The 27,902-nt window shown below is 51.6% G+C and overlaps 1 protein-coding gene across 8 annotated transcripts in view; it reads right to left on the reverse strand.

The window, feature by feature from the left end:
• Positions 1-27,902, reverse strand: part of CABIN1 (calcineurin binding protein 1) — a 126,682-nt gene that overhangs the window by 9,461 nt on the left and 89,319 nt on the right. For all 8 annotated transcript variants that reach the window (XM_084753126.1, XM_084753125.1, XM_084753124.1 and 5 more), the window contains 3 exons: positions 2,726-2,889; positions 1,903-1,999; positions 897-1,574 (listed from right to left, as the gene is read on the reverse strand). In XM_084753126.1, coding sequence (XP_084609252.1) covers positions 897-1,574; positions 1,903-1,999; positions 2,726-2,889 — 939 coding nt within the window. The remainder of the gene's footprint in view (positions 1-896; positions 1,575-1,902; positions 2,000-2,725; positions 2,890-27,902) is intronic.

Below are 27,902 nucleotides of genomic sequence, written 5' to 3' on the forward strand. Positions count from 1 at the left end.
ATCAGAGACAGGACTAAGTGTCTCAGGCCAGCTTGAGACACACAGCAAGACCCAGTCTCAGGCTGGCATCTGATCTACCTTTAGAGTGGGATGTTGACTGCAGTGGGAGGTACCTTCTAGAAGCCAGGCAGGATGGTAACACCCTGGGCTGCACTGTATGTACTACAGACTGGGAGCCTGACCCGTGTGGAGGTCAGCATGTGGGGTTACCCTGAACAAGCAGATGTGGTTGAAGGAGATGGCCACGCACTGTCAAGTAACGATGGGAACGACCTGGTCACTCCTGCCGGAACAGCAGCAGCACAGGAGAAACACAATACTAGAGAGGGGGAGAGGGTCTCAAAGGCATCATCTGGGAAAAACAGACCACTCGGGATACCCCATTTGTACTGGCCACAAGCTCTAGGGATTCTTCCTATGGAGAAAAACGTATCTGTTTGTGGGGGTGGGGATCAGGCAAATTGAGAAGGGTGGCCAACGTTTTGCTTGGAGGACCTAGCTGTTCCTTAGGCTGGGTACCACAGCCATCCATCTCAGGAAATGGCTCAAATGTATGCAGAGGCTCCTCACAGTGGTGGGACCAGGGGCGTACACACTCCTGTGCTGGACTCATACTGTAGTCTCGTGTTCCTTAAAGGCTGAATTCACATGTTGTACACCTCATTGTTTTTTCTGTGTCTAAACCTAGTGCCTGCTCATCAGAGAAAATCTGAAAAATAAAACACACTACTTCCCAAAAAGGAACAAAATCAAGCAAGTACACACTGGGAAAGAGTGGGCACAGTACTGAAAGCCCCCCTCAGGGGTGGGCCCTGGTACATGTGGTCTCAAGAAGGAACCTTCTGGAGAACAGAAGGTCCAGGCAATGAAGGAGTCTGCAGACAGATGCAGCCCACCTGCTTGATGAGCATGTAAGTCTCCGACATGATCTTCTCGATGCGGCTCAGGTCATAGGCCATGCCCTTCTGGCCTTGCTGCCACACGCGGTAGGCATCCAGCAGGAGTGTCTTGCCAGACTCTGTGTCCTCTAGGAGTTTCCTTTTGCGATTAGGCCTTGGGGGTGCCTCCTCAGGGTGCCCCCCTCCCCTAGCCCCCACAGTGGTGGGGGCAGCAGTGGTGGTGGGGGTCACTGGGGATGGTGCAAGTGGAGCGGGCTGCTGCCGGGTGCTGATGCTCAGCTCCTCTAGGGAAAGCTCAGCAGGCCGGCTCTCAGGGCCCCGGTCCCTTGGGGGGCGACCTGGCAGAAGACGTGCTGTCTGTTCCAAGTCTGTGTGGCGAGCAGCAGCCTCACTGGTATCCATGGCTTCGGTGGGCCCCACCTGGGGATTCTCTTTGTCCTTCTGCTCCCCCACCTGGTCTGTACTGTCCCTTGTGTCTGTGGTCAGTGGCAACTGGTTAAGAGGGCCCACTTTGCCCCCTGGCTCAGGCCCTGATCCTGAGCCATCAGCTAGAGGTAGCTTCTTGGGGTGGGGGAGGCTTTCCTGGCCATCCTCGGGACTGGCTTTGTGTGAGACATCAGTGGTCATCCTGGCTCCAGAGACGCCACAGGCTTTGGGTCCTGGGTGTTCTAACCCCTACAAGGAAACAGACAAGTTACAGCAGCTTTGCCTGTATCAGAGCCTCTATAGGTGCCTCTAGGCAATGCCATTCTGGTTAAGTACATATGCCAGCTGGACAAGACTGGGCTGTAGTCACGAGAAGAGGGTGCTACCCTAGAGACTCATCCTCCTCTGGCAGTTCCACCCCCTCACACGTAAGCAGTGTGAGGGCAGGCTGGGCAGTGGAAGGCCTGGCTATCCAGCAGCCTTGTGGATGGAAAGAAGGGCTGTGTAGGGCATTAACTGTGGCTGCTGCAGAGACTGACGCACAAGGCCAGGGGTGAGCCGTGACAGGCTGATGTACCTCTGCAAGCTCACTCAGTGTGTCCTCCAACACTTTCACAGTGAGGATGAAGGCGCGCTGTGCCAGGACCTGGCGATCAGCATCTCGTAGATATTTCCTGCAGTCAAACAGAGTGACAGGAGTGGGACAGTGTCAGAAACCATATAATGCAGCTAGGTGTGAACCAGAACCTTATACAGCCACCTCAGGAACATGTGACTGTGATCCCACCTATTTAAGTCTGTTCTCCAAAGTGTCCTTTGGACCTCATACTTCATATTTAAAAAGTCTCTGACTTAGCCCCAGTGGCTGCCCTGAGCCCTCTAGAATACAGGTTAGCCAGTGGTCAGGGCTATGATGGGGGGCTCAAGGAAGGCCTGGGGGCTAAGTTCCTCTCCCTCAGGTTGGTTTCTGGGGTGCTTATGCTTCATGAGCTGTATCCCCAGGTATACCATCCCCAACCTCTACACATGGCAGCCATGGCAGCCACCCTGTGTTCTGTGTGTCCCATCCTTCTGACCAATGAAGCCGTGCTGGCTGGTGAGGCCCAAGACCTCTGCTGCCCACCTACTTCCCTGGGGTGCTAGGGCTACTTTCAAAATATTTATTCCCTGCCCCCCATGCTAGTTAGTGCCTCTGAGAGCCCCAGGTTGGGCAGGAGGGAGGGTATAACGGCTTGTGTCAGTCCTAGGATGCCTGAGGCAGAGAAGTGGTGCGTTTGAGTTCTAGATACTAAGAGATGTCCCTCAGGAGTGAGGGGAAGCTGGGGCTTCTGAACCAACAGATGTCGGAGCCAGCTGGGAGCAGCGGGGACGAGCCAGGCTGTGTGTGGTGGCTCACTCACTTGCCCTGGTCTGGTGTCCGCTGCAGCATGGAGGACACCTTCAACAAGGTACTGTGGTCCCGGAGCTGGGCTAGAACCTTGAGTAGCAGCACGATGGAGCGGTTCATGTGCCAGGCAAAGCTGCCCGGCCGGTCAATCTCATCCACGGGGATCCGCCAGATGCCCTATGAGATGGACAAGTTCAGGTTAAGCAAGGCTGCCACCTCTCTGGAGCCTTGGGGATACCCCTGTCTGAAGTCTCTGCAAGCCTGCCACTGTGCACAGGGCCCTAGCCAGGGACTTCTCAGTCCCTTCTTGCCGGCCAGAGGAGAGGAATGTCGCTGCCTCTACCTAGTCTCTCCTCATCCACACAGAGGACAGTACATGTGAGGTTCTGCAGTGTTTTTCCTGAGTAATACCGGGTGGACTGAATCTGGCCTCAGCCCCTCTTTTCATATGGCTGTATCTCATATGCTTACTGGGACCGGGAAATAGTGAACCAGAGGGGACTGGAAGCACTCTAACAGCTGCTGTTGGATGACAATGTCCTGCAGTCTCCTTGCCCTCAACTCCTGTGCCCAGCTGCATCCAGGAAATCAACTGCAGCCCCGGAGACACCCAGGCCCTCAGCACCTCAGGCCTATCAGTTTGCTTTTATAGTCTCTCCTCCCCTCTCCCTTGGCCCATATAGAACCACGAGGACCCTTGCAGGATCCTCGTGACAAGCCTGGCATCTGACAACCACTGAGGTCCACCAGGGTACAGGGGCAACATGGGAGCCAGAGGGAAGGAGTGATGAGTGAACAGACACTCAGGAGAGCTGCCTGTCGTAAGACCTCAGTGGCAGATCCCAGTGGGGTCCCTGTAGTCAACCTCCAGAGAAGCTGCAGCTAGCACAGGCCCTGGATCTTGACAGGCTGCATTATGGGGTTTTCAGGCCTCAGGCTCCAGTTGCAGAGATTACAGCAGCATCCACATGGAGATCTTTTCTCATGGTTGCTAGCTGCCTATTAGTAGTTCATGCACAGAAGTGTAAACTCTTGTTCTAAGAGACCGGGGATGGGGGTCAGAGGGAGGCCCAGAGAAGATTAACATCCTTAGTCTCTAGAACCACAGTCTCGATAGTGGGCCACAAGGAGGGCCCACCTGACAGGCTAGGGGCTGAGAACATCCATATGCAGAAGAGCAAACACCATTGTATATTCCTCAGATGTATGCCTATTACAGCTCATAAAAAGCAACCGAGGCTGTCCATGTGTGCGCATGTGTATGTGTATGTACATTACTCTCAACTGCCACAGTCGGTGTGGGGGGCAAGGCACCTTACGCCTCTGCTGCTAGGGCTGAGGCTACCCTACAGTGGCCATGTAGGCATTCACCAGGCCCGGCAGTGTGAGGCTAGGGAAGGGCTCCATTTCTTGAGGAGGCACGTCCCAGACATCACACATGGAGTTCTCACCATGGCTTTTCACAGACATGCAATAGACGATGGAGCTCACAGAGGGAGTAACCCTTCTGGAGCCACAGACTCAAGGGCTGCTACCCAGAACTGGGTGGCCCTCAACATCCAACAGCTTTGAGGGAGCCTCCACACCTGTACCAACCTCCACACTGGCTGCAGCAGCTCTTCAGCCTGGGTGGTAGGGGGAGCTGCCTTGGGCCACCCTCAGATCTGGGTTTGACGGGATGCTCTTTCCCAGAGCTGCCCTACCCCCACCCCACAAGAGGCCTAGAATCAACCTGGCTTCACAGACATCTTCTTATTTTCTGTGCAGAGCCCTAGATGACTCAGGGTAGGTCAGAGGTCACTTTTCCCCAGACCTGAGAATGGCAGAGAGTCTGCTGACCCCCTCAGGGATTCATGCAGAGCCAGGCATGGTGGCACACAACTTTAGTTTAGTGCTCAGGATACAGAGGCAGGCAGACACCTGTGAGGATGAGGCCAGCCTAGACAGCAACTTCCAAGCCAAGCAGGACTACACAGAGAAACCTTGCCTCAATGCCAACCCCTATCACCAAGGTTGCATCTGCTCTTCTGAACTGTGTCCAGTGCTGTGACAAGAATGGGGATGGCTTTCCTCTGGGAGCAGCCAGAGGCAGGGGAAGTGGCCCTGCTCCCTGATGTCCATTAAAGCCTCTAGTGGTACTGGAGTGCAGACACAGGAGGGCTGAGGGAAGAACAGAGAGGGTCCGGGGGCCTCAGACACCAGCCGGTGGTGCCTCAAGGGCCTGCAGCTAGAGGTGGACAGGCTCCAGTGCTTATCTGCTCTGGATATGGGCATGCTAACTCTCAGGCCAGCTATGCACATGGAGCTAAATCGCTAGTTACTGTTAACTCAAAAGAGTGGCGTCTTTGCAATATGGCACAGTGTTGCCCCTAACCCCCTAGCCCCCCACCTCCCTCCAGGGACTGAAACCTGAATCAACTGGCCCCAGGGCTTTGGGTGTGCTAGACAAGCACTGTCACACCACCGAGCTACATCCCTAGTTCTTGTTTGAGACAGGTGACATACCCAGATTGGTCTTGAACTCTTGATCCACTTAGATGAATTATATAGGTGTGTACCAAGTCACATCTCGTTGGCCTTTTTAACTTTCTATCTCGACTGTCTCTCCAACTTCCTGGAGTCCTTTGGACTGATATACGAAGTTGGCAGAGCAGATGGGGCATCCATCTTGGTGTAGCTTTCTGCCTCCCGTTTTACGGGGTACAAACTCTCTGTGCTAGGGAATCCTAACTTTTTCCCCGTTCCTGCAAATTTCCACTTCCAACTGTATGGGCCAGGTGAGAAACAACTGTGTTCACAGCAAACAAAGCTCTTCCAAGCTCAAAGTGTCTATGAACCCCACCCTTGGGGGACATGGGAACTCCATGACACTAAACGGATTCTTCCCTAGAAGTGCTCACTGAGCACAGCCCACCTGGCCAGGTCAAAGTCATCACACCATGAAAAAGTGAGCCAAGGAGGTGCTACCAGCAGTAAACTGTGCTTGGCCACATGAAGGGTGGGCTGGGGGAGCAGAAGAGACCTGGTAGATGTCAAGGGGCATAGGAGGCTCTCATTCCCTAAGCTGAGGGATGATGGTGTAGCATCTTAGGTTACCTTCCCAGGGAATGGTAGGACTAGGGAGGACCCAACCCGCTCTGGGGGCTATAAAAGGCCTGTCAGGTAGGTAAGACAGATACTGCATTGGAATCATACTCAATATCAGGGGAAGAAGAAAATCACACGTAAGCCTTAAGTCCTTAAAGACACACCTGCTTCCCAACAGGGAGGGTGTGAGCAAGGGGTCTCTTGTCTCGGTCCCTCGGTCTAGTTTTCGTTGCACCGTCCAGCACATGATAGAGAACCCTACCTCCATCTCACTTCCTTTTATAGCACAGCAGTACTGATCTCAGAAAGAATAAAGCAAGTCCCAGAAAAAGCAGAAAGGAACCACAGATGCCCTCAGAGGTTTCAAGTCCAGCAGCTGCAGCTACACTGCTCTGCCTCCTTCTGGCCTTCTCCTCAAGGCATCTGTGCTGGGCAAGGGCTGGCTCATTCATTCCCACTGCTTCATTCATGCGCTCCACGGGACTCTTGAGTGTGCTGGGTACCACCTCCGCTGTTTCCTTAACAGGTCCCTTCTCTCCCATGGGTATACAGCCAGCAGGTTGACTCCTAGCAGGAGCCCTTGGGAATACTCCTTTGCCCTCTTAGTATGGGGCTGTGCGCAGATGGAGACAAGCCTGGGTAGGGTGTGTGTGTGTTTCTGTGGCCACCAAGCCGGCCTTTGGAGACAGCTGTACTGAGAAAGAAAGTTGTGAGCCAGCAGGGTAGAAATCCAGCCAACTATGCCTTCTGCCTGAACTGAGCAGAACCTGGCTTCTGTGTTTACAGTTCCAAAGGGGACAGGCTGGAACTCATCTCATCTTGACTGAGGGCCTGTCAGGTTGAGGTGGGTAGACACCTGTTCTGTTTCCTTCTCCTCAGCCTACAAGGGAGATGGTATGGGGCTAAGCCCAGCCCAAAGTCCACAAGAGAAAGGCACAGACCTCTGGAAGGTGTTAGGGAGAAGCCAGAGTGTGAGCTGAGCTAGGGCCAGTATGGACTGTCTGGGCAGCAGGGCTAGGATGAAAGGAGGCCAGGCGGAGAGCAGATGGAAGGTGTTGCAGTGGAGCTGATGCCCACAGTTCTGAGGTACGGGCCAGAGTGGGAACACGCATTAGAGAGCTAACAGCATTGTGGGAGTCAGAGCATCAGGGATCCCACAACGATCCCCTCTGTAGGACTATGCTTTTACACCCCGGCAGGCAAGCACACTGTCTTTAATCAGCCTCACTTGATTCCAGTGTTGTGCTGTCTCCAAGACTGTGTTCCCTAGTGGTCAGTGTGGCTGGGGATAATGCTTGCTCGGAGTGCTGTGCCGTAGGCAGTCGGGCCTTCCCAGCGGCCCCAGAGTCCTTCCAAACACCACACTGTGCTCAAGTTTCCCCTGCATGCCAGGTACCTCACTGCAAGCATCTCAGCCCATCTCCACTCCTCAGAGTGGTTCTGGGCTCCTTGATGACAGATGAAGTCACTGAAACACACTCTAACAAATGAATAATTTATGGAATCCGAGAGACTGTGGGCTGAACGTTGGATACAAGCTCCCAAACCCTCCCCACAGCCTGATGTAGTCCTCTCACTGCTATGGAGGCAATGGGGCTTCCTTCAGGAGCAACACCCCATAGTAAGGTGAGTCCTGGGGTACATGGAGGTGGGGCATGGTCGCTGCTTTGAGGGTTTCTGAATCCTTTCTCAGGGAAGCAGAGAAAGTGGAGGTGGTAAGCAAGCCTGTGGAAGCACTCCCAAGTGTTTATCTACTCACAGTGGACTGGAGAGCAGTGTGGGAGGACAGGCCTAGCCAGGAGGCGGCCGAGACTTTGCTTCCCACTAATGGCCATCTTGGTGAGCAGAACACCACAGAGGGAGCACACAGCAGTGGCTCCTGTAGGCATGGAGCACTCTGCCTCGGTCAGGCTATGCTGTGCTCCCATCTCATAACCTCCCTGCATACTGCGGTTAGGGGGAGCATACTCCTGGCGAGACCCAGGCTCCTCTTTCCCCACACTACTGACTCAGCAGTTGGCCCATACTCCCTTATGGGCCTTGGTGAGACAGACAGACAGACAGACAGACAGACACACACACACACACACACACACACACACACACACACACACACACACACTCTCTTCCAGACCTGAACACCTGGCCTGGGACTGCTAAACACAGCCTCTTAGTCCAAAGCCAACAAGCCCAGCAAGCAGAGGCCGCAGACACAAACTTAGATCTGGTCGTCCCAGCACACTGCAGTCACAGTGCAGCCCTGGGCTATTCTGAGACCCCACCATTCAGTCACAGGTTCTCCCAGGACTCCTTCTCTAAGGCATAAAGCACCCCAGGGACGGGCCTGGAAGGGTGACCTTGGAAAAATCAGAAAGGAAAGAAGTTGGGGGAGGGAAATGGTCCAGCAAGAAGTGGGGTGGGGGTGGGGGTGGAGGGCCTGACACTCGCTTCATTCTCTTGCCACACTGGTAGAGCTACTCCAACTCAGTGCTTTTACTCACAGAGTGCAACTGAGTTTAGATGACCTGCTCACGGAAGTCCAGTGACAGTGGGACCATGAAGTAGGGGTCTATCTCCCTCACCTCAAAGCATCTTTTCAGGCCTTCTCGTTAACATTCCCAAAGGAAGGAGCTGGCAGGGTTTGAACCACGTGCTTCTTAAATCCAGATATCTCAGCACAGAGCAGGCTTGACCTAGGAGGCCTGCTCACAGGGTGCCTGGCAGCTGGCTGGCATCCCTCCACTAGAAGCATAAGTGCCTTACAGAGTTAACTACTACAGGCCTACTGCGGGAGATGGCCTTTAGCCTTGGTCCTCCCAGGGCTTAGCTGCTTTCTCCAGCTGTCCCTTGCTGCCACGAACAGGACTGAGATGTGATACTTGTTCTGATTTGCAATGCTCAGGGTCACACCAGTAGGGTACCAGGCTAGACAAGAGGGCAAGAGGGTGGATTTCATCTTGGGGCACCTAGAAAGCTTGTGTGGGTACCACACAGAGGTATTGATGAGGAAAAGACAACAGATTGTGACAGCACTTGAGGAGACCCAGAGCTGTTGGCCTGAGGGACAGGTGGGCCACTAAGGCAGATGGCAGTAAAGTTTCCCCTTTCCGCCTCACCCAGGCTCTCTAGTCAAGGGGTCTGAGTTTGTCTGGAGTCCTCACGAGCTCTACCTGGCCAGTTGGGGCACTGCCCACCAAGACTGCCTCTAGCTTTTGACCTCAATACAAGGGCCTCAGCCTTGGACACATTAGTTGCCCTGGCACAGTCCCAGGACACTGAGCTGGTACAGGCAGGAGGGCAAATAGGCATTGATGAGCTCATGATGTATGATCTACAAGGTAAAGGCTTGGGGTTCCCAAAGCCCCTGAGGAAAAGGGAGCCCACCAGCATGAGAGTCCAGGAAAGGAGGACAATGCACACTATCACCTATGGAGGCCACCTGCAACTTAGGAGAAAAATGAACATTCTGGGTCAAAAATCATAAAACACTGACTCCAACTCTCTTAAAGAAGGGGTATGGTGGCTCCCACTTTTAATCTCAGCCCTCGGGAGGCAAAGGCAGACAGATCTGTGTGAGTTCGAGGCCAGCCTGGTCTATAAAATGCATCCAGGACAGCCAGGGCTGTTACACAGAGAAAGCCAGTCTTGAAACAACAACAACAACAGCAAAACAAACAAAAAGGAAGAGGTGTGGGGCAACATGCCAGTCATCCAGGTACAAGCATAACAGAGCAGCTGGCATTTAAATAAGAGGCCAAGAGAGCACAGGCTTTGAAGGGTGCCTAGGCAAAGCCAGAGGAAACAGAAATGGGAGGCTGTGTCTCTGCTGAGCAGATGGAAATGAGAAACGGGCAGCTGAGAAGGGGGCTATGCAGTAACTTCCTTGGAGTCAGCCTTCCAACTCAGGGTATCCTGAGCCCAAGGAGGTCTTTCCCGTGTCATCCAAAACATCTCGATAACAAGCACAGAACCCTTCCTCCCATAATGGCTGACACCTGAGCTAAAACTTTCAGGATCATTATGAAGAACACTGGATTGGAAAAGGTAACAGGCAGGGGGCAGTAGGCCGGATTCCTGGAGTGAGGCCTGGTGAGCTGATATAGTTGGGGGATGGCCCATCAACAATGGGTGAGAGCAAGGCTTTCTAGAAAGCTCACTGAAAACAGCACTGTGAATGTGAGAGAGAGAGAGAGAGAGAGAGAGAGAGAGAGAGAGAGAGAGAGACAGACAGACAGACAGACAGACAGACACAGACAGAACGAATCCATTCCTTTCCCTGGTGGAGGTGTTTCTATGGCCCTTCCATGTATGGGCACAATGGTGCGCAGGTGGGAGTAACAACTCTATCCCAAGAGCAGAGGACACAGAGTGTAGGAGCAGGCTGCTGCTACAAAGAGCAGCTAAGCAATGGAGGGGTGGCGCCTCAGCCTGCTAGAGCTCAGCACCTCACCCCCATCCCCACCCCAGGAAAGCATAAAAACCTGCTCAGACTCCACACAGCTTCAAAACTGACAGCCTGGTTCCAAGAAGCCAGGGATGGTCCCATGAGACAGATAAGCACAGTTGGGGGGCAGGCAGCATCCTCCAATCTTGGGGTGACACCTGTTGCCCACTAATACACACAAAACGCTCACATGAGACTACCTAGAAGGGTGTGTGAACAGGGCATAGAGAGATGCTCTCAGTATCACTGAGCTCAGGGGCTGACTACATCTCTCAGGGCAAACAACTCTTAGCTGACTTCCCAGCTTCTCCCACATCAGATTTTACTTTTCTCGCTCTGAAGAGACTAGCTCCTTTGTGAGCCAGCAAGCAGCAGGAAGCTGAGGCTACAGCAGAACTCTTCTGCCAGCTTTTTGCATATTACACCCCATTTATCCCCAGGAGGGAGAGCATCAAGGATGCTGCCAGTCAGCTGGGTAGCACCCAGGGCCTCTTAAACAAAGGGTTCCCTCTAGCACCCTCCTCCTGCTCAGTCTCAGTGTTTGAATCAGGGTCTGCTTTCTAGGTAAGGTACCTACTCGTCTTTTTGATGCCCTGAGAGAGGGGCCATGCAGCACTTCTGCTCCAAGCCTAAGATGGAGGGGAAGCTGGGAGCCCTTTGCTCCCCTGTAAGCCAAACACCACTATAGAGAGAAGTTTCTGCAATGAGCTCCTCAGAACCATACGGAAGGCAATCTGTGCTCTCAGGACTGTGCAGAGGCCATCAGGGACACCCTCGCTCTCCATCACAAGGTCCTGGCAGTCCAGGCAGGGCTACTGAGGGCAAGGGATTCCCCGTGCCATTACAGGTAATGAGTCCTCAACCGACTCAGGCAGGGGCTGGGGAAGCCTGCAATTTGCCTGCAGCTGGCGTCTGCCGTTTCCAGCCTTTTCTGCCAAATGAGACATATCATGCACTAGGTCCCCTCCCCTCCCCCTCCTGGGAAAAGCAGAACCGACAAACAACTGAGCTTGGGGAGAGCCTGGCGGCTAGCCCTGCCCCCATGTGCGTAAGGAACTAGCAGCACCCCTCGCCCAGCCCATGCCACCCTTACCCCAACCCTACCCCCCCTCCTACTCTTGTGTATTGAGTGGCTAGGACCCCGGGCCCGATGTTCCGAGCCGGCCCGCACTTGCAGAGCTCTGGCACCATCTTCCCGCCCCCGCACAGCAGCTATTTATAGATAGGGAAGCACCGCGCCCGGGCGCTGCTGCCCATCCCGCCCGGCTGCCCGCTCACCATCCCCGAGAGCGGCACCGCGCAGCTTTTCGTCAGTGCCTTCTGCCGCGAAGTTGTTGCAGCTAGTGGCTTTCGTTTTCGCAGGCGCACACCCACGCCTGGGCTCCGGCCCGGGGCTCGGTTGGGCTGGGCTGTCCTGGGTTTGCTGGGCGGGCGCAGTACAGACTCCACCAGCGCCAGCCGCCCCCGCGTGCCACTACCTAGGCCGGTCTGGCCTCCCACCTGACGTTCGGTAGAACGCCAGCCCAGTCCGGGCACGGGGGGCACCGCACCCACCGCTGGCGACTTCCTCTGTGGAGGAGGCGCTGGGGAAACCACGGCCCTCAGGCTTCCTGCTGTGCCCCAGGTTGGGGCAGCTGCCCGAGCCCACCCGGGGGAACTGAGCGCAGAAAAGCAGAGAGCCAGGCAGGCAGAGGTGAGGTGGTCGTGCAGCCCTGGTCCCAATCCCCGCCCTCGGCCGCGGGCAAGTTCCTACCCGCCGGCTCCCCAGTGGCATCTGTGCAGGAGAGCTAGTGCGGGCGCCAGGCCATGGCCGCGGAGGCTTGCTCCTCACTCGTGGCGGGCCGGGGCGGGGCCGGCAAGAGCTGGACGGTCCCCCGGCAGTCGCTTGCCAGCACAACTGACTTTTGCCGGCCAATCCTGGCAGGGTCCCTGGCCTAGCCACCAGGGGCTCAATGACGATGGGCTGCCCACAGTCTGAGAGGTGTCTAGTGCACAGCCCTAGACAGGAAGCTGTGGGACGGGAGGTGAGGAGTTTGGGAGGCAGGATGGCAACGGGCAACAGCAGCATATGTGCAAGGGTAATCTTCCACCTGCAATGGGGCTCCAATGTGAACACCACCCACCCTCCTTTCGTGCCACACAGTGCCCTGTGGTGGGTACAAGTGTAAGTTGTAGGAGGGCACTAGAGCTATCAGTTGGGACCATTAATGAAGACTTCTGGAGTAACATTCTCAAAGAAGGCAGCACAACAAAGATGTCATGTCATAGTGAGACATCCAGTGAGCTCTCCAGAGGGAAGCTATCTATTTTCCCACGGGGACTAAGGGCTATTTTCCCACAGGGACACTAAGAGTGTGCGGCTGGCCCAGGTAAATGAGGACCCTCCCCACCTCTGCATTTCGAGAACAGGTGCCCAACTCCTTCCTATGAGCAGCTTTGCAGAGTCCCCAGAAAGGTAGTGAGCCTGTTCTATAGAGGAAGAACTCATTTGCACCAGCATCTTCAGCAGAGCCAGGCAGGCTGTATGGGAGCTATCCACCACTTCCTGGTGGCTCTGCCTGCTGAGGTAGAAGAGAACACTGCAAGGGGGGTGGGGACGGGGACACGGGACAGAAGACCCTGCCTCCACACATCTCCCCTCATCACCAGGGCTGAGTCCACTCCTTTTCCACACTCCCAAAGGCTTCATCCACCTGGTCCATCGGGACACGCTACTCCTTGAGCTGGCTAGCTTCCATCTGCCTTACCCCAGGCTCTGCTCATCGGGATGGCTAGGCTCACCAGGTAACTTTAATCCAAAGAGGCCTGGGCCCAACCCTCCCTCCTCTTAACCTAGAAAATAAACCAGTTTTGTGCTATTGGAAGATGACCCTCCTGCTCAGCAATGGGCTTGGTGCTAGGGACATGGAAGAAGCAGACTGGGATCCAGAGGTCATTCACTTACAGGGACACATCCAGGGACACAAGGTTTCAGCCTCAGAGAAGGACAGGGCTTCACATGCATGTTCCCCACAACGGGATCTGAAGATTCTTAATCTGCTTCTCTCTCAACTCACAGCATCCTCACGGCATCCACACTGCTACTGCTCTTTGACAGACAACACAAGCAGAAGAGGTTCAGGGAGTCTGGGTACTGGTACATTACATTGCTGTTAAGACTGGGGACCCATCACATAAGACCTGTCCAGTCCCAGCTTGAATCATTCCTTGTAGTTGTCCCCACTGCTGGAGCAGACATCATGACCAGGTGCCAAAATGTCACTTGTATTTCACGTAACTCATGATCTCACTTCATACCTTTTCTACTTCCTGGAAGATCAAGGCAGACCAAAGGAGGCTGAGAACACGTGCTCATCACCCCCACCCAGGCCAGGAAGCAGCTGTCGTTAGTGCTGTGTACAGCTGACTGGGAGGCAGTATCAGGGAGGCCTCTAGGCCCCCAGCAACACCTACTCTCCAGAGGAAGCCTGCCCTGACACAGACAGCCCTCACACACTATGGTGAAAAGGCCCAGCGGTCAGCACAGGTGAGCTTGCCAAGGCTCCTGGGGAAGAGTGCTGAGTGGCCTGAGCCCAGTACTTCACTCACAGCAACAGGGACGCCTACAACATAGAAGAACTTGCGATGGACGGGGAGTATGGGTTGCTAAGTCCTGAACAAGCAAAATTTCAAGAGGGACATCCCTGGGAGAGCGTCTATTCCCAGCTGGGCTCTGGAGGCATCAGCATGCCCTCCTAACCTTGGTTTTTTGAGGTGGCATCTCACTGTAGTCCAGGCTGGCCTCAAACTCATGGCAACTGTCCTGCTTCAGCCTCTGACTGACTGCTGGGATTACAGGTGTGAGCCACATCCTATTGCCCCCGCCCCTTAAGCCCTGTTTCTACACCGCGTGATGTCCGGCACTCCAAGCCCTGGCTCATGCCAGCCAACTCTCTCTAGAGGCCTCATCATCTCTTGCTGACAAAGCCCCAGTGAGGAATTCCTCACAGGGTGAGAATCACCCTTCGTGTACCCCTCACTAGAGGGATGCTTTTGAGTAAACGCTGGAGTGTCAAGTGACAACACCATGACAGAGATTGGTGGGTCTGCCTACATTACATCCCTGAGAATTCTTCAGGCCTCAAAGAGCTTTGAGCTTCCTGGTATTTGTTGATAGCCTGAACAATAGAGTCCAGTGGGTCCTAGCTGCTCATAAAACCCCTGAATGTTGAAAGGGGTGGACCTCTACCACTACCCTGGAGAGACAGACAGCCACTCATCCATCTCAGGGCATCTTGAAGGCCTGAGGTTGGGGACTCTGGAAGCTCTCTACCAGCCATGGAGGTGCTGGTGAGTAGGCCATCTTGGCCACTGTCTCCTGTGGGCCAGCAGGAGCCTTCTTGAGTGGCTACAGGTCTCCTTGGGAATGTAGACTTAGCCTTTGGCACACCTAGACAATGGCATGTAAGACACTCAGGTGGGGGTGGGTCTCTGGTCTTGTGAAGCTAAGTTCCAGAAGACAGACCTGGGCTGTGTTGAAGGCTCTGCTGCCTGAGCTGCCCAGGGGACCGTGTGGCCCCAATGGTTTCTTACTTTCTTCTCAAGACCTGAGTCCTTATAGAAGACCTTAAGTCTTTCTTGGTTCCTTTCTTGCAGGCTTTCACTTTGGCTCACAGTGAAACCCCAGTCTTTCTTCTGAGCTAGATTGAATGCTGTGACAAGGATGTTCCTTATGAGTTCTAATTTCCACCCTTGCCACAACTCACCTGACTCAGGATTGTGGGACAGTGGCTATGTGTAACACAGGATCTGGCACTTTCCTACTATTATGTGACAGCCAGTTTTCTTCTTTAAGGTCGAGACAAAGTTAAACAGGCCTCCCTTCCCCAGGCAGACACCCTAGTTCCCCCAGAGCCATGTAGTCTCCTAGAGTCTCCTGAGCTACAACTTTGGGTTCTGAGATGCTGATCTTCCTGTACTGTACAACTAACTGTACAGGGCTTTGAGATGTCACTGCACCCAACAGTGCTGAGGGAGGACAGAGGTGAAGAAACATGAAAAAACTGGCTCAAGTAACATCTCCAGGCTGCTATGCAAGTGCTCTGCTCAAAGCTTTCTGTCCCTAGGACTGGAACTATATGCACTTTAGCAGACAGCTATGCTGTACCACTCAAACCTGCTGGGTCCTGGTGTATGTATGTGCAATTCTGTGCACAGGGCAACTGTTCCTACCAGTACTTTTTTTTTGGGGGGGGGAGGGGGAGGAAAGGACAATCCCCTATCTCAGGAGAGAACAGAGGTCGTGTGAACCCTGGGATGGGTATGTAATGGGGCATGTCAGCTTAGCTTAACTGGCACCTCAGCCCAGCTGCAGAGCATCCACAGATAGGAAAGGACAAGGATGGAATGGGGACACGATTGCTGTGAGGGAGAAGTGGCAGGGAGGTCTATTAAGTGGGGTAGCACTGGAGATTTCTCCATGCAGAGGGACCAACAAAAGGAGGAACACCACACAGAAAGGCAGTAAGCTGGCTGGTATCTTTGGGAAAGCAAGTGTACTTACTGTGGCAGGCTATGTACGGCAGAGGGTTTCATACCTGGGTAGTGGGGAATCTTCAGAGAAGGGAAGAGTTGCTGGAGGTCAGAGGAATAAATCAGGCAATGGAGGCAGCAGCCTCTGTGGTAGCCTGGATGAGCTGGGAGGCACCAATTTCAATCATGAGCTCCCTGCCTAGGAACTGATGTTGGCCCACTACTGAGGGCAGATCTGGCCTGACAGCAATAGTAGCATCCGGGCCAGATAGGCCCATTTTGCCTTACCCAGTGCTGCCTCTCCTGCCCCACGAGGGAATCCTCACTCCCACACTGCCGCCCTTCTCAACAGGGTGAGGACTGCTTGGAGTCCCTGAGAACCTCCTTAGAATGCAGGGCACTTACACATCAGGCTGGACAGGGGAGCCCACTCCAAGAACCCACTCTTTAGAGGACTGCTAAGCTGCTTCCCTTTCATGCCAGAAGGGGAACCCAGATCCTAGGAAGGCCTTCTCGGCAAGCACACTGAAAACAAAACAAAACTAGGAAAATCTATACTGATCCCTCATCTCTAAGAATGGCTTTTGTGCTTGAGGATTCTGAGAGAGTGTTTGTTGGAGTGGGTCATGAAGATTTCTTCATGGAGGAAGGGCTGTCTAAGATCAGATGGTGGCCTCTGTCAGGCAGCTACTCTGATAGACAGGTAGATGGGAAAGGCTAGGCTTGATCACAAGACAGGAAAGGGCTGAGACAGAACTGTGGGCATTCCAGATGCTTCCAAAAAGGCTTATGCTCACTGTTTCTTCCTGCTCCATGATGGCCATAGGAAGGAACCCTTTGCATCCTGGGTAATGTTAGAAGAAGAAACACCCTACACAGCATGGTCAGCTCTGTATATATATAGCCATCCCCCAAACCAGAATGTTGACAAATCCAGATGCAAATGGAAAGGCTTAACCTAGGCACAGGTCTTGTCTCTAGCAGCCCATGCTGTGAGAAAGCTGGTAAGGTTCTACCCACCAGGAATGAGGTCACCTATTCAGAGCAGGGGCTCTCTGAGGGCAAAATATGACCTAGGGTTAACCACGAGTTAGCACTGTGTTCTCCTCTAAACCAAGCCGAATTTGATACCTGATTACTAAAACATACCCTCATCATGAGAGCAAGGGGTCTTCTCAGTCTGCCTCAGTGCTCTTCCTACTGGCCCTTTATTGGTGCCTCCTACACGAGGGACACACTCCACACTACTTGCTTTGTTTTTTGTTTCCCCATGAAATGCCTTCTTTCAGAAAGTATGGCCACTTTCAAGGTCAGTTCAGACTTCCAGAAGTGTTCCTCATCACCTTTGCTGAAGACTGGCACAGTCATCTCCAGGACCTATATCACCACACTAGAGAAGCCTGGGCTCAGGGTGGGCACGAACTTAAGTTTAGGGAGTATAACAGAGTACTCCTTTACTGGGGACCTGCACACAGGCATCCTCTGTCTTCTATAAAGGGACTTCTCACCCACAGCCATAGAAGCCAGCTTCATCTGCCAAAGGCATTCACACACCTCTTCACCAGATGCCCTTGTCTGAGGCAGGTACTTCCTGGCTGATCCATGCAAAGTTATGGCCTGTAGTGGAAGACACTGTACAGCTAGGGAGATTCTGCTTCAGAAAGGCAGTCCCATGCTAATCCAATGGCTGGTCTCTCTTGGAGCCCAGAGCTGGCCCTCATTTGTCTCATTGCCTCAAGGGCCCCAGTCTGAGTTTGTTTGTTTGTTTGTAAGATTTATTTATTATGTATACAAGGTTCTGCTTGTATATGCTCCTGCAGGCCAGAAGAGGGCACTAGATCTCATTATAGATTGCTGTGAGCCACCATGTGGTTGCTGGGAATTGAACTCAAGACCTTTGGAAGAGCAGCCAGTGCTCTTAACCTCTGAGCCATCTCTCCAGCCCTCAGTCTGAGCTCTTGAGCCAATGACTAGGTGTGCCTATGCAGAGAGTGAACAGTGTTTAGGGCACTAGACAATCTGTACCCTGCCAGTCATGGACTGGGGTCTATCTTAAAGATCATGTCATTTTGTTTTGCTTTTTGAAACAGGCCTTTTGCTTAAGTAGCTCAGCTAGCTGGCTTCAAATTCATAATCTTCTGACTCAGCCTCCTGAACACTGAAATTACAAGCAGGTACCATTATGTCAGGCTCCATGAAAATTTGTTTTTGGATTGGTGAGTTAGCACAGCTGGTCAAGAGACTTGCTGCTGAGCCTGACAACATGGGTTTGATCCTTAGGATCCACATGGCAGAAGGGGCCTACAAGTTATCCTTGACCTCCCTGCATAGGCACTTGGCACATATTTGGACACAAACATGCATATGTCCAAACACATGTGTGCATCCCTGTACCACACACACATTTTTAATCAAGCAGACTTATATGATTCCTTCAAGACATTTTACCAATCTATCCCAAACGATCCCCTTTCTCCACTATCAATGAGCTTTGTCACTCCTGTCTCTCTTCCTCACCAACTGTCCCCTTGAACACAATGGTCACTGTTGCTCAGCAGTATCCTGCTGTCGTGTGGTCTTTAACCTAACCTTAAGGTAAAGTCTGCTCCCCTGTGCAGACTGAGGAACACTAAGTGGCTCGCTCACAGCTACACATCCCACAGTATGGTGAAGGGGACTTTTTTCTGGAGAGCTGAGGTGGGATAAGACATACAGCACCAGGCCCTGAGTATGTGACAGTCTTTGGCTTGCCCCTCTAGGTAGTTCCTGGCCCCAAGAGCCTATCTTCAGGATAACCCACCGTCTTAGAAGTCAATCTTTCCAAATAGGAAAAGCAGGGGGAAAAGAAGGAAGAAGGTAGAAAGGAAGGAAATGGGAGGGAGGGAAACGAGGAGAGATCAAAACTATCCAAGCAACTGGAGGCCTGGCACTGAGCTAGGAAGGCCTAGGCAGTGAGTGCTGGGCACACAGCGGAGAGAAGGCAAAGCTTCTCAGACTTTTGCTCTGAAGTTGGCAGGGCACAGCTAAGCAGGTGGAGCTTGGCCCTTCCTGCATCTGCCGGAGGAGCTGCCATCACATCTGTTTTTCACTGGCTCCGTGAGAGGTTTCTTTTGGAAAAGGAGATGGAAAACCACCGACCCTATCCAATTGGCCCACCTTTAGAGATGGAGAAACTGAGGTCAAAGGGGCTGGGGACAGGAAGTCTAAAGTGGAGCAGAGCATCCCAGTGTGCATACTGGGCACATCTGGTTTAGGTCCTCGCCTTTCCAGCCCATCCTGTTATGCGTAAGCCCACCTACAGCGGCTCTTGGCTCCAAGCCCCAAACTAGGGCCTAGCATAGAATAGAAACCCTCAAAGAGCTCAGGGCAACCTTAGTTTCTCTGCTGCCATGGCATATCAATCACAAGCTTACCATGGTGACCTACTACCTGCTGTGAGGATACACACTCACACTCTTCCATGGGAGCAATGCAGCAGGTAGTACTTACTACCCAGGCCTCTCGCCCAGCTCCCATGGCCACAACATGGCCAGTACTCTGAGCGTGATAAAACAGAGTCTAGAACTGACCCATCTTTACCTTCAAAAGGGTGAAATCTTAGAGTGACCTCCCCTTCCTTTCTCTGGAACTCCAGAGTCCCCAGCTCCTGTCTTTGCCTAGGCCATCTACTCTGCTTTGCCTTAGTCTACTTTGAGGACTTTGCTCAGGGTCCTATGCACATGCCTCGAAGTATCTCTCTGCTGCTACTGCCTTTGGCTGTCCCCGTGCTGCCCAGCACACTGGGGCCTGGAGCAGTGTCCTGGGGGCACTGCCTACACTGAAACCATCATGTACAGGCATCAGACAGACATGGTGGGGCCAATTACCCAAACAAATGTTTGGAAAATAATCTGTATCAGGAAAAGAAGCCTGTGCGGGAATGCTCTTTGCTGCAAGAATGTTAAACAGTATGCTCCTGACAAACACTCACTCTGTGTAGAGTGGTTGGGGAGCGTTAGGGACCTGGGCTGAGGTTGACTGGACGTATCCACAAATACCACAGTCCATCTAGGGAGAAAACAGCAGTGGTCCTGAGCAGCGGTGCAGAAACCCTGGCACGGAGGCTGGCCCACGGGGCTCCAGCCCTGAGCCCTGGCTGACTCCCCAATCTGCTGCTCACTGGCTGTGTGACCTCAGGTAGGGCATGCTGTAGCATTTACAGGGACTTCTGCATGCTCTTTCAGGACAGCCCCAAGGACGTGGGCCATGAACTAAGAGTCCACCCCATCTTCTGCCCACACGTTCTGGCCTTGCCACAATCCTCAGTCCCTCTAGGCAACAACTGCCTCTGGTGGTCAGAAAAGAATGCACACTGAGGCAGACATCCTAAACACTGCTTACACTTGATTTTTGTTGCTTTGAATTAGAGCCTGACTGCAGCAGCCTGGCTTGGCAAGATCTCACTGCCACCACCTGGGCCTGGGCGTTTAATGCAACGGCCCCGCCACTCCCCATAGTGTGCTTCCCTTAAAGGCTAAGAGACTCACAGCTCCTCTCCACTTGATGCCCAGGGAGAGGTCCAGCCTGAACCTGGACTAAGCCAGTCTGAGCTGCATAGTCCCCAAAGTTCAGAAGCTTAGGATATGAGAAGGGCAGAGAGGTCAGCACAGGCTCTAAGTCCATGCTAACCCCTTTAAGATTCTCAAGAACAGGACTTCTTCTCCCTGGAGAACTTGAAGTGTTTCTTTTGTTTACTCTGTTTGAGCAATTGGCCCATGGATCATCTCAGCAATGCTAAAAATAGAGGATTGCAGCAATTCCAACTAAAGCCAAGAAACTCACATTTCCTCAATTGAAACTTTCCCCGGCCTTCCTGTCCTCTGATTCCCACTATGATGTGACTGGCTTCTCTTCGCCCCAACAGCAGTAAGTTCCTGATGCACACATTGGGCCACGCTCATGACGAAGAAGCAGCTGAATCAGGCCAAGTGACCTAAGAGTGACAGCCCAAGAAAGGGGTGAGGAACAGAGAAGCCAGCCAGCTTTTTTGCCGGCAAGGGAGAGTTAGCTACTGTCTTTAGTGACAAGCTGTCATGGGGACTCAGACAATGTCTTCTGAGAACCAGAGACTCTCGTTTCACATGAAGGGACTCTGGGTTCGTATAACAAACAGCATTCTCCTAGCTGTGGCGTCCCGTGGCAGATTCCTTGAGGACTGCTGCCGACTCCTCGGTGTTGTCTCCATGTCTGCCCACTGCAGCAAGCCTGCTGAGCCCTGGAGCCCATTCGCTGGCCTTCCTCAATTCTCTACCTTTATTCCCCTGCCCCTCTCCCTATCAGTCTGTCCCTGGAACCATCTACTGACTTAGTTCAGAAACCTAAACTCCAGCTTAGGTATAACACAGCTTCCCTGGCTAAGGCAGGGGGCTGTGAAGCACTCCTGAGCTGTTGTAAAGCAGAACAGCCACGGATGCCACATGATGCCTCTGTCCAATCTGTCCCACTTCACCCTGTAGTGAGGAAGCACTCCTTCGGTGGCACCCACAGAAGCTAGGCCAACTGGAGAGCAGTCCACAGTGGACCAAAAACAAAGGCCCTGAGCAATACTGGCCAAGCGGAGAGGCCAGGCCTCTATCTCAAGAATTCTTGAAGATCCCATATAGTCATTAGGTACAGAGCCAGGGGACATGCTAAGAGGGTGACAGCAATTTTTTTTTTTAGGTTTGTTGAGTTCCATAAACTATTCTCTGCTTGGCTCCACTGGTATCTCCCCAGATAATGGCTCTATGGAAGGAGAGCACTGTTTCAAGTGTGGCCTGGAGGCAGTGTGTCTATTCAATGGATAGGGGAGGAGGACACCCAAGGCCCCAGAACCAACTGGCGGTAGTTTGAGTAGAGCAAGTATAAATGAGCCCTGCCAAGAATGGCCAGTTGGGGGTCTTTAGAGAACTTTTCTCCACCTCCGTCTCTGGCAGATGGCTAGCCCCTCAGCTAGCCCCACGAGCAGAGGCCCTTCTTCCCCCTCAACCACATCAAGGCACTAGGCTCTAGGGTTAGGGACAACACACAGCACAGACACTACAGAAACAAAGATGGCTCACAATGCCCATCCCTTCCATTGGTTTAAGCTGCAGAGTCAAGACAAAAGATCCACCTGGTCCTCTGAAGTGGCCGCCTAATAGGAATGAGTGAGCCCAGAGCCTAGGTAGACAAAAGGAATAGCCTTCCTAGTCACCTGCAAACAGACTGAAAACAATCCATGTTTCTCACCACACCCTACAGATAGGCCTAAATGAAAGTCCTCCCTGACAGAAGGCAGGGCAGGGCAGGTTGTTCTGTGGGAAGGAATCTGACCCAGTACTGGACCATCTGGCAGTATATGAAAGGACTAGGTGCACAGAGATGGCTCCCTGGCCTCCCTCCGGGCATTTGTCCTGGAGACTCATGCACAGGTGAGGCAGCTACAGCAAAGCAGCATGCTTTATAATGGCAGAAAACTACATCTTCTGGGAAAGGGGCAAGGTAGACAAGATGGAGCTCAAGCCAGACAGCGAAACATTATGAAGCTGTAGCCAAGAAAGGAGCAAGAGCGGCAGCTTCAGGCACCAACTTTCATCCTAGGCCACATAGCAAGGGACTAGTGTACACGGCCAGCTACAAGTATGCTTTAGTCTGTTCTCCTAAGCCAAGGTAGGCCGTAAGCTTCTGGAAGACCTCAAGCCTGGGGGAGTCAAGTGTGTCCACTACCCCCTACTTCAGTCCTGTCCCTTCTGAAACCATCTCTGGCCTCTGGGATTAGTGGAGGGTCTTTGGAATCCATGTGGGTCAATCCTAGTCCTAAGGATAGGCTGTGTATGTTCTAAGTGCTGCAGACATTCATGGATCCACCTGTTAGAACTACTCTGCTTCAGGAAAGCCTTGGGCCTGTGGGAGGCCAAAGGGGTAGGATGGCCAGGAGCTAAGTCTACCTCTACCCCAAATCTAAGCTTTTCTTAATGCTTTTTGTGGGGATGTATCTGCTGCCCACCTGCAGTACCGTTTGCTTCTTTCAGAAAGACTAGAAACTGGGTTAAAACTGGGAAAAAACCCAGTCTGCTAAAATAAGCAAACATTTTTGGGGAAGATGAAAGAGCCATCTCTGGCTCTGTTACTATGGGAACACTTCAGAATCAGCTACAAGATAGGGAGAGATGCTCACCCTGGACAGAACAGCTTGGTTTCAGCCCACGCAGGCCTGCCTGCCTGCCCGCCTGCCCAGAGGTGAACATGTTTGCACAGAAAGTGCAGGAAGCTTCTGGGCACCCAGAAACAACACCCTAGCATCACCTGTCACCTGATTTGGCCTGTGCTTTCCTGGACACCTCTTCTTCAGGCAAGGACAGCCCTGCTCCTTGCTCTACTCTGCCATATCCCTGGCCTGGCACTGTTTAAGTCAGGGCCTTATCATATTATCAGCAGGCCCAGCATCAGTCTGCCCCCTACCCCTGAGTGCACGGCTATATGCTTTTTGTCAGTTCCTCTAGACCCTGCAGAAGGCAGTACAACAGTGCCAAGCTGGGCGCTGACCAGGAGTGCCCAAGAACGCCACCTCTACTTGGACACAGACTAGACTGTTGTGCTGGGTATAAAAGGTAGGGAAACAAGGGCCTTCAGCTAGGCATTAGCCTCCTGCTGCAGAAGCTCCAACCTAGGAGCTCTGATCTGTTCCTGACTCAGCCTCAAGAACAAGACCCTTCCCATTAAAAATTATTGCTGTGGGAGTACATGTATGTACATGTATGTGTGTATGTGAGTATAGGTATGCACATGCAATGAAGTGTATGTAGAGGTTAAGGGACAATTTTCAGGAACTGGTTCTTTCTTTTGTTTTATTGAGAAAAATCGACATTGGTTAGCTGGGGCTAAAAAGTCATCTGTGATTAAAAAGAGGTCAGCATACCTGAGGCAACATCTTCTGGGAAATATATCCTCAAGGTCATCACCCAGAAGTTGTGGTGCAGACTGATCAAAGCTACATTTCAAAGTTGGCAGCTCAACTCAGTGTTACTGAGACCTGCAGGGTTAAGGGGTCATGGAAAGCAGCTGAGCCTTGGCACTGAGAGAGGCCAGAAAAAGACACTGGTGAAGGTGCAGCCCTAGTTGGAGGCCCTAGCATAGTGGAGATGCCAGGACCATGGAACAACCATGAAGGACAGTAGCAGGTATAGAGTGGAGGCAGTTTAAGCCAAGCTTCCTGTGCTGTGAAAGGAAGAGACTGAGAGTGGAGCCCAGATCATGAGTGACTACTAGATGCAGGACACTGGATGACAGACAACATTTGATTTACATTGCTGGATGTTGATTTTGCTTTGTTCAGATTGTGACTATACCTGCTTCTCCCCTCTTGGAAAAAAAAAAGTACTTAACTTATTTTTATTTTACAGGAACCCACAGTTGAGAGACTTTGGACTTTCAGAGACTTAGGATATTTAGAGACTGATCATTTAAGTTGTTTGAATTTTTAAAGAATGTGGGACTTTTCCCTCCCTTGCTCTGGAACTTTCTCTGAAGACCAGGCTGGCCTTGAACTCAGAGATTCACTCATCTCTGCCTCCCAAGTGTTGGGATTAAAGAGTGTGTGCCACCACTGTTGGGCAAAACTGTAGGACTTCTAAAAGTTATAAAATGTGCCAGGCACAGTGGTGCACACCTGTAATCCAAGCACTTGGGAAGGCAGAGGAAGGAGGATTTTTGTGAGTTTGAGGCCAGCCTGGTCTACAAAGCAAGTCCAGGACAGCCAAGGCTACACAGAGAAACCCTGTCTTAAAAAACAAAACAAACAAAAACTTTTAAAGTGTTTTAGATTATAATATAATAGTAATAATAATAGTAATATAAGCTTCTTTAAAAAAATGGAAAGTTATGGCTTAATAGTAATATATTGGTGTGTCACATAGACAGAGGATCAATATCCTGGTTAGGTTTTTTTGGTTTTTTTTTTGTTTTTTGTTTTTGTCAGTTTGACAGAAGCTAGAGTTATTTTCTCAATTAAGGAAATGCTTCCATCAGATTAAGTGTCTGTATGGCATTTTCTTGATTAATTAATGATGTGGAAGGCACCCTTGGACAGGTGGTATTGTGTGGTATAGGAAAACAGGCTGAGGAAGTCATGGGGGGCAAGACAGTAAACAGCACCCCTCCATGCCTTTGCTTTATGGACCCAACTTCCATATAATTGTATAACCTGAGAGATAAAATAATTAGTTCTTCCCTATTTAGTTGGTTATGGTCTTTATCACAGCAATGGAAAGCAAACCAAGATACCAACTGAGCCATCTTACTAGCCCATGAACAGACATTTTTTTCAGTGACCAGAGTAGGGCGGCAGGAAGAGGGTAAGGCAGGAAGCTATGCTCTCTGGTAATGCTCTTCCATCTCTATGTGCAACTGTGACTGCATCTGCACCAAGCTCATCCCTCTCCCCCTCAGCCACGCGGCATGCTTTGCTGCACCACTGTGGGGGCCAGCTAGCTGTGGGCAGGAATCCCTATCAGGACATCAGGCATTGGTGCCTCAGGTTCCACTTCTCCATGTCCTTTAGAACCTACTTCCTTCCCTGGCCTTGTCATATTTCCCAGGAAGGCTCAGTCAGCTGCTTCAGGGAAGGCCCAAAGAACTGCCCCCAAAATGCTCTAGTCCTGGTCTCTCTTTCTAGTCTGTACTTCCTTCATGATCTTCAGCATCCTGTAAAGGCCTTGAACAAAGATATGTATAGGTGCTTTAGGGCAAACCTCCTGTATCTCATCCCCCACAGTATCAGCACTCAATGGGCTAGCTGGCTGTGCTTAGAGGCCATCCATGAAAAGAAAGGACAGAGTCAACTTCCAATCACTTATGCAGTGAGTATCTCCTCTAGGCCAGGCTGGTCCAGACCAGGAGACTCAGACCATACAGTGCACAACAACAATGAAAGCACTGGGCCTCCTGGCACATTCACTGAAGAGGGCTAGGAGAATTGTATGCTTGGTATGTGTGGGATTCCTCCTTGGCCTCCTCTGCTGTCTTAAGGTAAGCCTGGTGTCTGGCATGGCAAGAAGTGTTGGGCAGGGGCCTGGAGAGCCCAGGAGCCGCAGCAACTGCAAGGACGTCTGAAAACTTCTCCAAGATTTAGTGTCAGTAAAATAAACAACAAGTTGTTAAAAGACATATACACTGGTGACACAGTCACATCTACAAACATGCCTATTAAAAAAAATAACATAGGTGTGCTCACAGGAGCAGCTCTGATACAGTACCTGGGTAGTCATCAAGGGGGTTAAGGTTTTCCTGCTTGCCATGCTAGGCACCAAGTCTAAAAGGCTAGAGTTGAAGACATCAGAAGTGGCCAAGGAGGAATGCCATATACACCAGGCTCACAGGGGATTGAGTCTCATTCTGGTAGAATCCAGGGACCCGCCTTTGTTTGGGCAAGACTCACTTTCTGGAAGACCTGTAGGGCATGAACATGCTGGCAAAGAGGCTGTAGCACCTGGCTGAGTGATGACTTTAAGGACTCACTTTTGAGGAAGACATGGACTCAGCCTCACCTTGCCATAGTCCTGTACTGTCTTTAAGAGATCAAAGTATCAGTAGTAGAGAAGGAAGGGGAAGAAGTAAATTATTTTCCCGAGTACCTATCATGTGCCAAATTCTGAGTAACAGGTAGTACACCATTATCTAACTTGGTTCCTAGAGTTAGCCTTCTTTGTTTCAGACAAAGACTCCCTGTGTCGCACTCGCCTGGACAGTCCTGTCTCAGCCTTCTACGGAGAGAATTACAGGCATGAACACCACACCTGGGATCCTACAGTTACTTTTCAAGCCAAGTAATGGACTCCACTGTAGGAGGTGAGTAACCCAACAGCTCAAAACATTAAACAACTTGCTTGTTTCTAACTCAACTGCAGAAAAATAGGATTGCAAAAGGACCCACTTAATTAGTATATAGTGTTCTCCTAAATCAATAGGAGAAGAACTGATAATCCAACAGAACAATGAACAAGAACAAAAACTGTAAAAGCTACAACTGTTGAATCAAGGACAGAACTTGGTGGTAACAAGCTTCCCTACATGTGTGAGGTCCCAGGTTCAATGCCCAGCACTACAGGAAAAACAGGAAAAAGAATTTGAACAGTTAATATATTATCTCACCCACAGAAATGAAATGTGGTAAGAGGTTTGTTTCACCTCACTAAAAAACAGTCACTCAGGACGTCTAGGTGGGAGAATCATGATTTTGAGGCCAGAATGAACTATGTACCACCCTGTTCCCCAACCTCCACCCCAAATGGCTCTGAACAACCTGAACTTGATCTCCAGAGCCCAACACAAAGGAAGAAGCAAAGAATTGGCTCCACAGTGTTGTCCTGACTTATGTTCACAAGCCATGGAAAGCATACGGTGGCACATGCGGCCCCACACAGGTACCACAGATACACATGAATACCTTAAAAGTACAAGATCCAAAAATGTTAACAATACTGATGAACTGACTAAGTCTTGAGAAAAAAAAGCATGAATGTAAGAGTAGGGGTGTGGGCAGATCTCTGAGAGTGGTAGCTATGGGTACTTTAAAAGTACCCCAAATATTTTAGCCTAGGCAGGATAAAACTAAAACAAGTCTTTCTATTTAGTTTCTAGGCCCTATCTTATAAATGGGCTCCCACAAATGTACACTATCTGGAGTGCGGTTTGTAGCAACAGAAGACTGGGAATAATCTAACCATCTACCCATGGGTGACAATGGTCATCCAAGGCTGGCATGGTGATGAAGGCCTAGAAGCCCAGCACTTGGGGAGGTTGAGGCCTGAACATCTTAATAAGGTCATCTCTAACTACTCAGTGAGTCTGAAACCAGCCTGAGGTAGAATCCCTGACTCATGAAAACAGCCCAAAAGGCATGGGCTGGATACAAGAGACCATACCTGCAACTCCAGCACTCAGAAGCTACAGTAGCAAGTGGAGGCCAGCCTGGGCTAAATATGGCAAGACCTTATCTATCCCAGGCAGGGGATGGAGATCATGGGTACAATACTAGCATAGCCTGAGCAAAGTCTTGGCTTTGATCCCCAGCACTACAATAAATGATAAATAGGATGAACACTCTATGAAAGGTCTGGAAGGACACACAGGGGACAAAGAACCGTTCTTG

This window comes from Acomys minous (assembly GCF_964271855.1).
Source record: "Acomys minous genome assembly, chromosome: 13".
NCBI lineage: Eukaryota > Metazoa > Chordata > Mammalia > Rodentia > Muridae > Acomys > Acomys minous.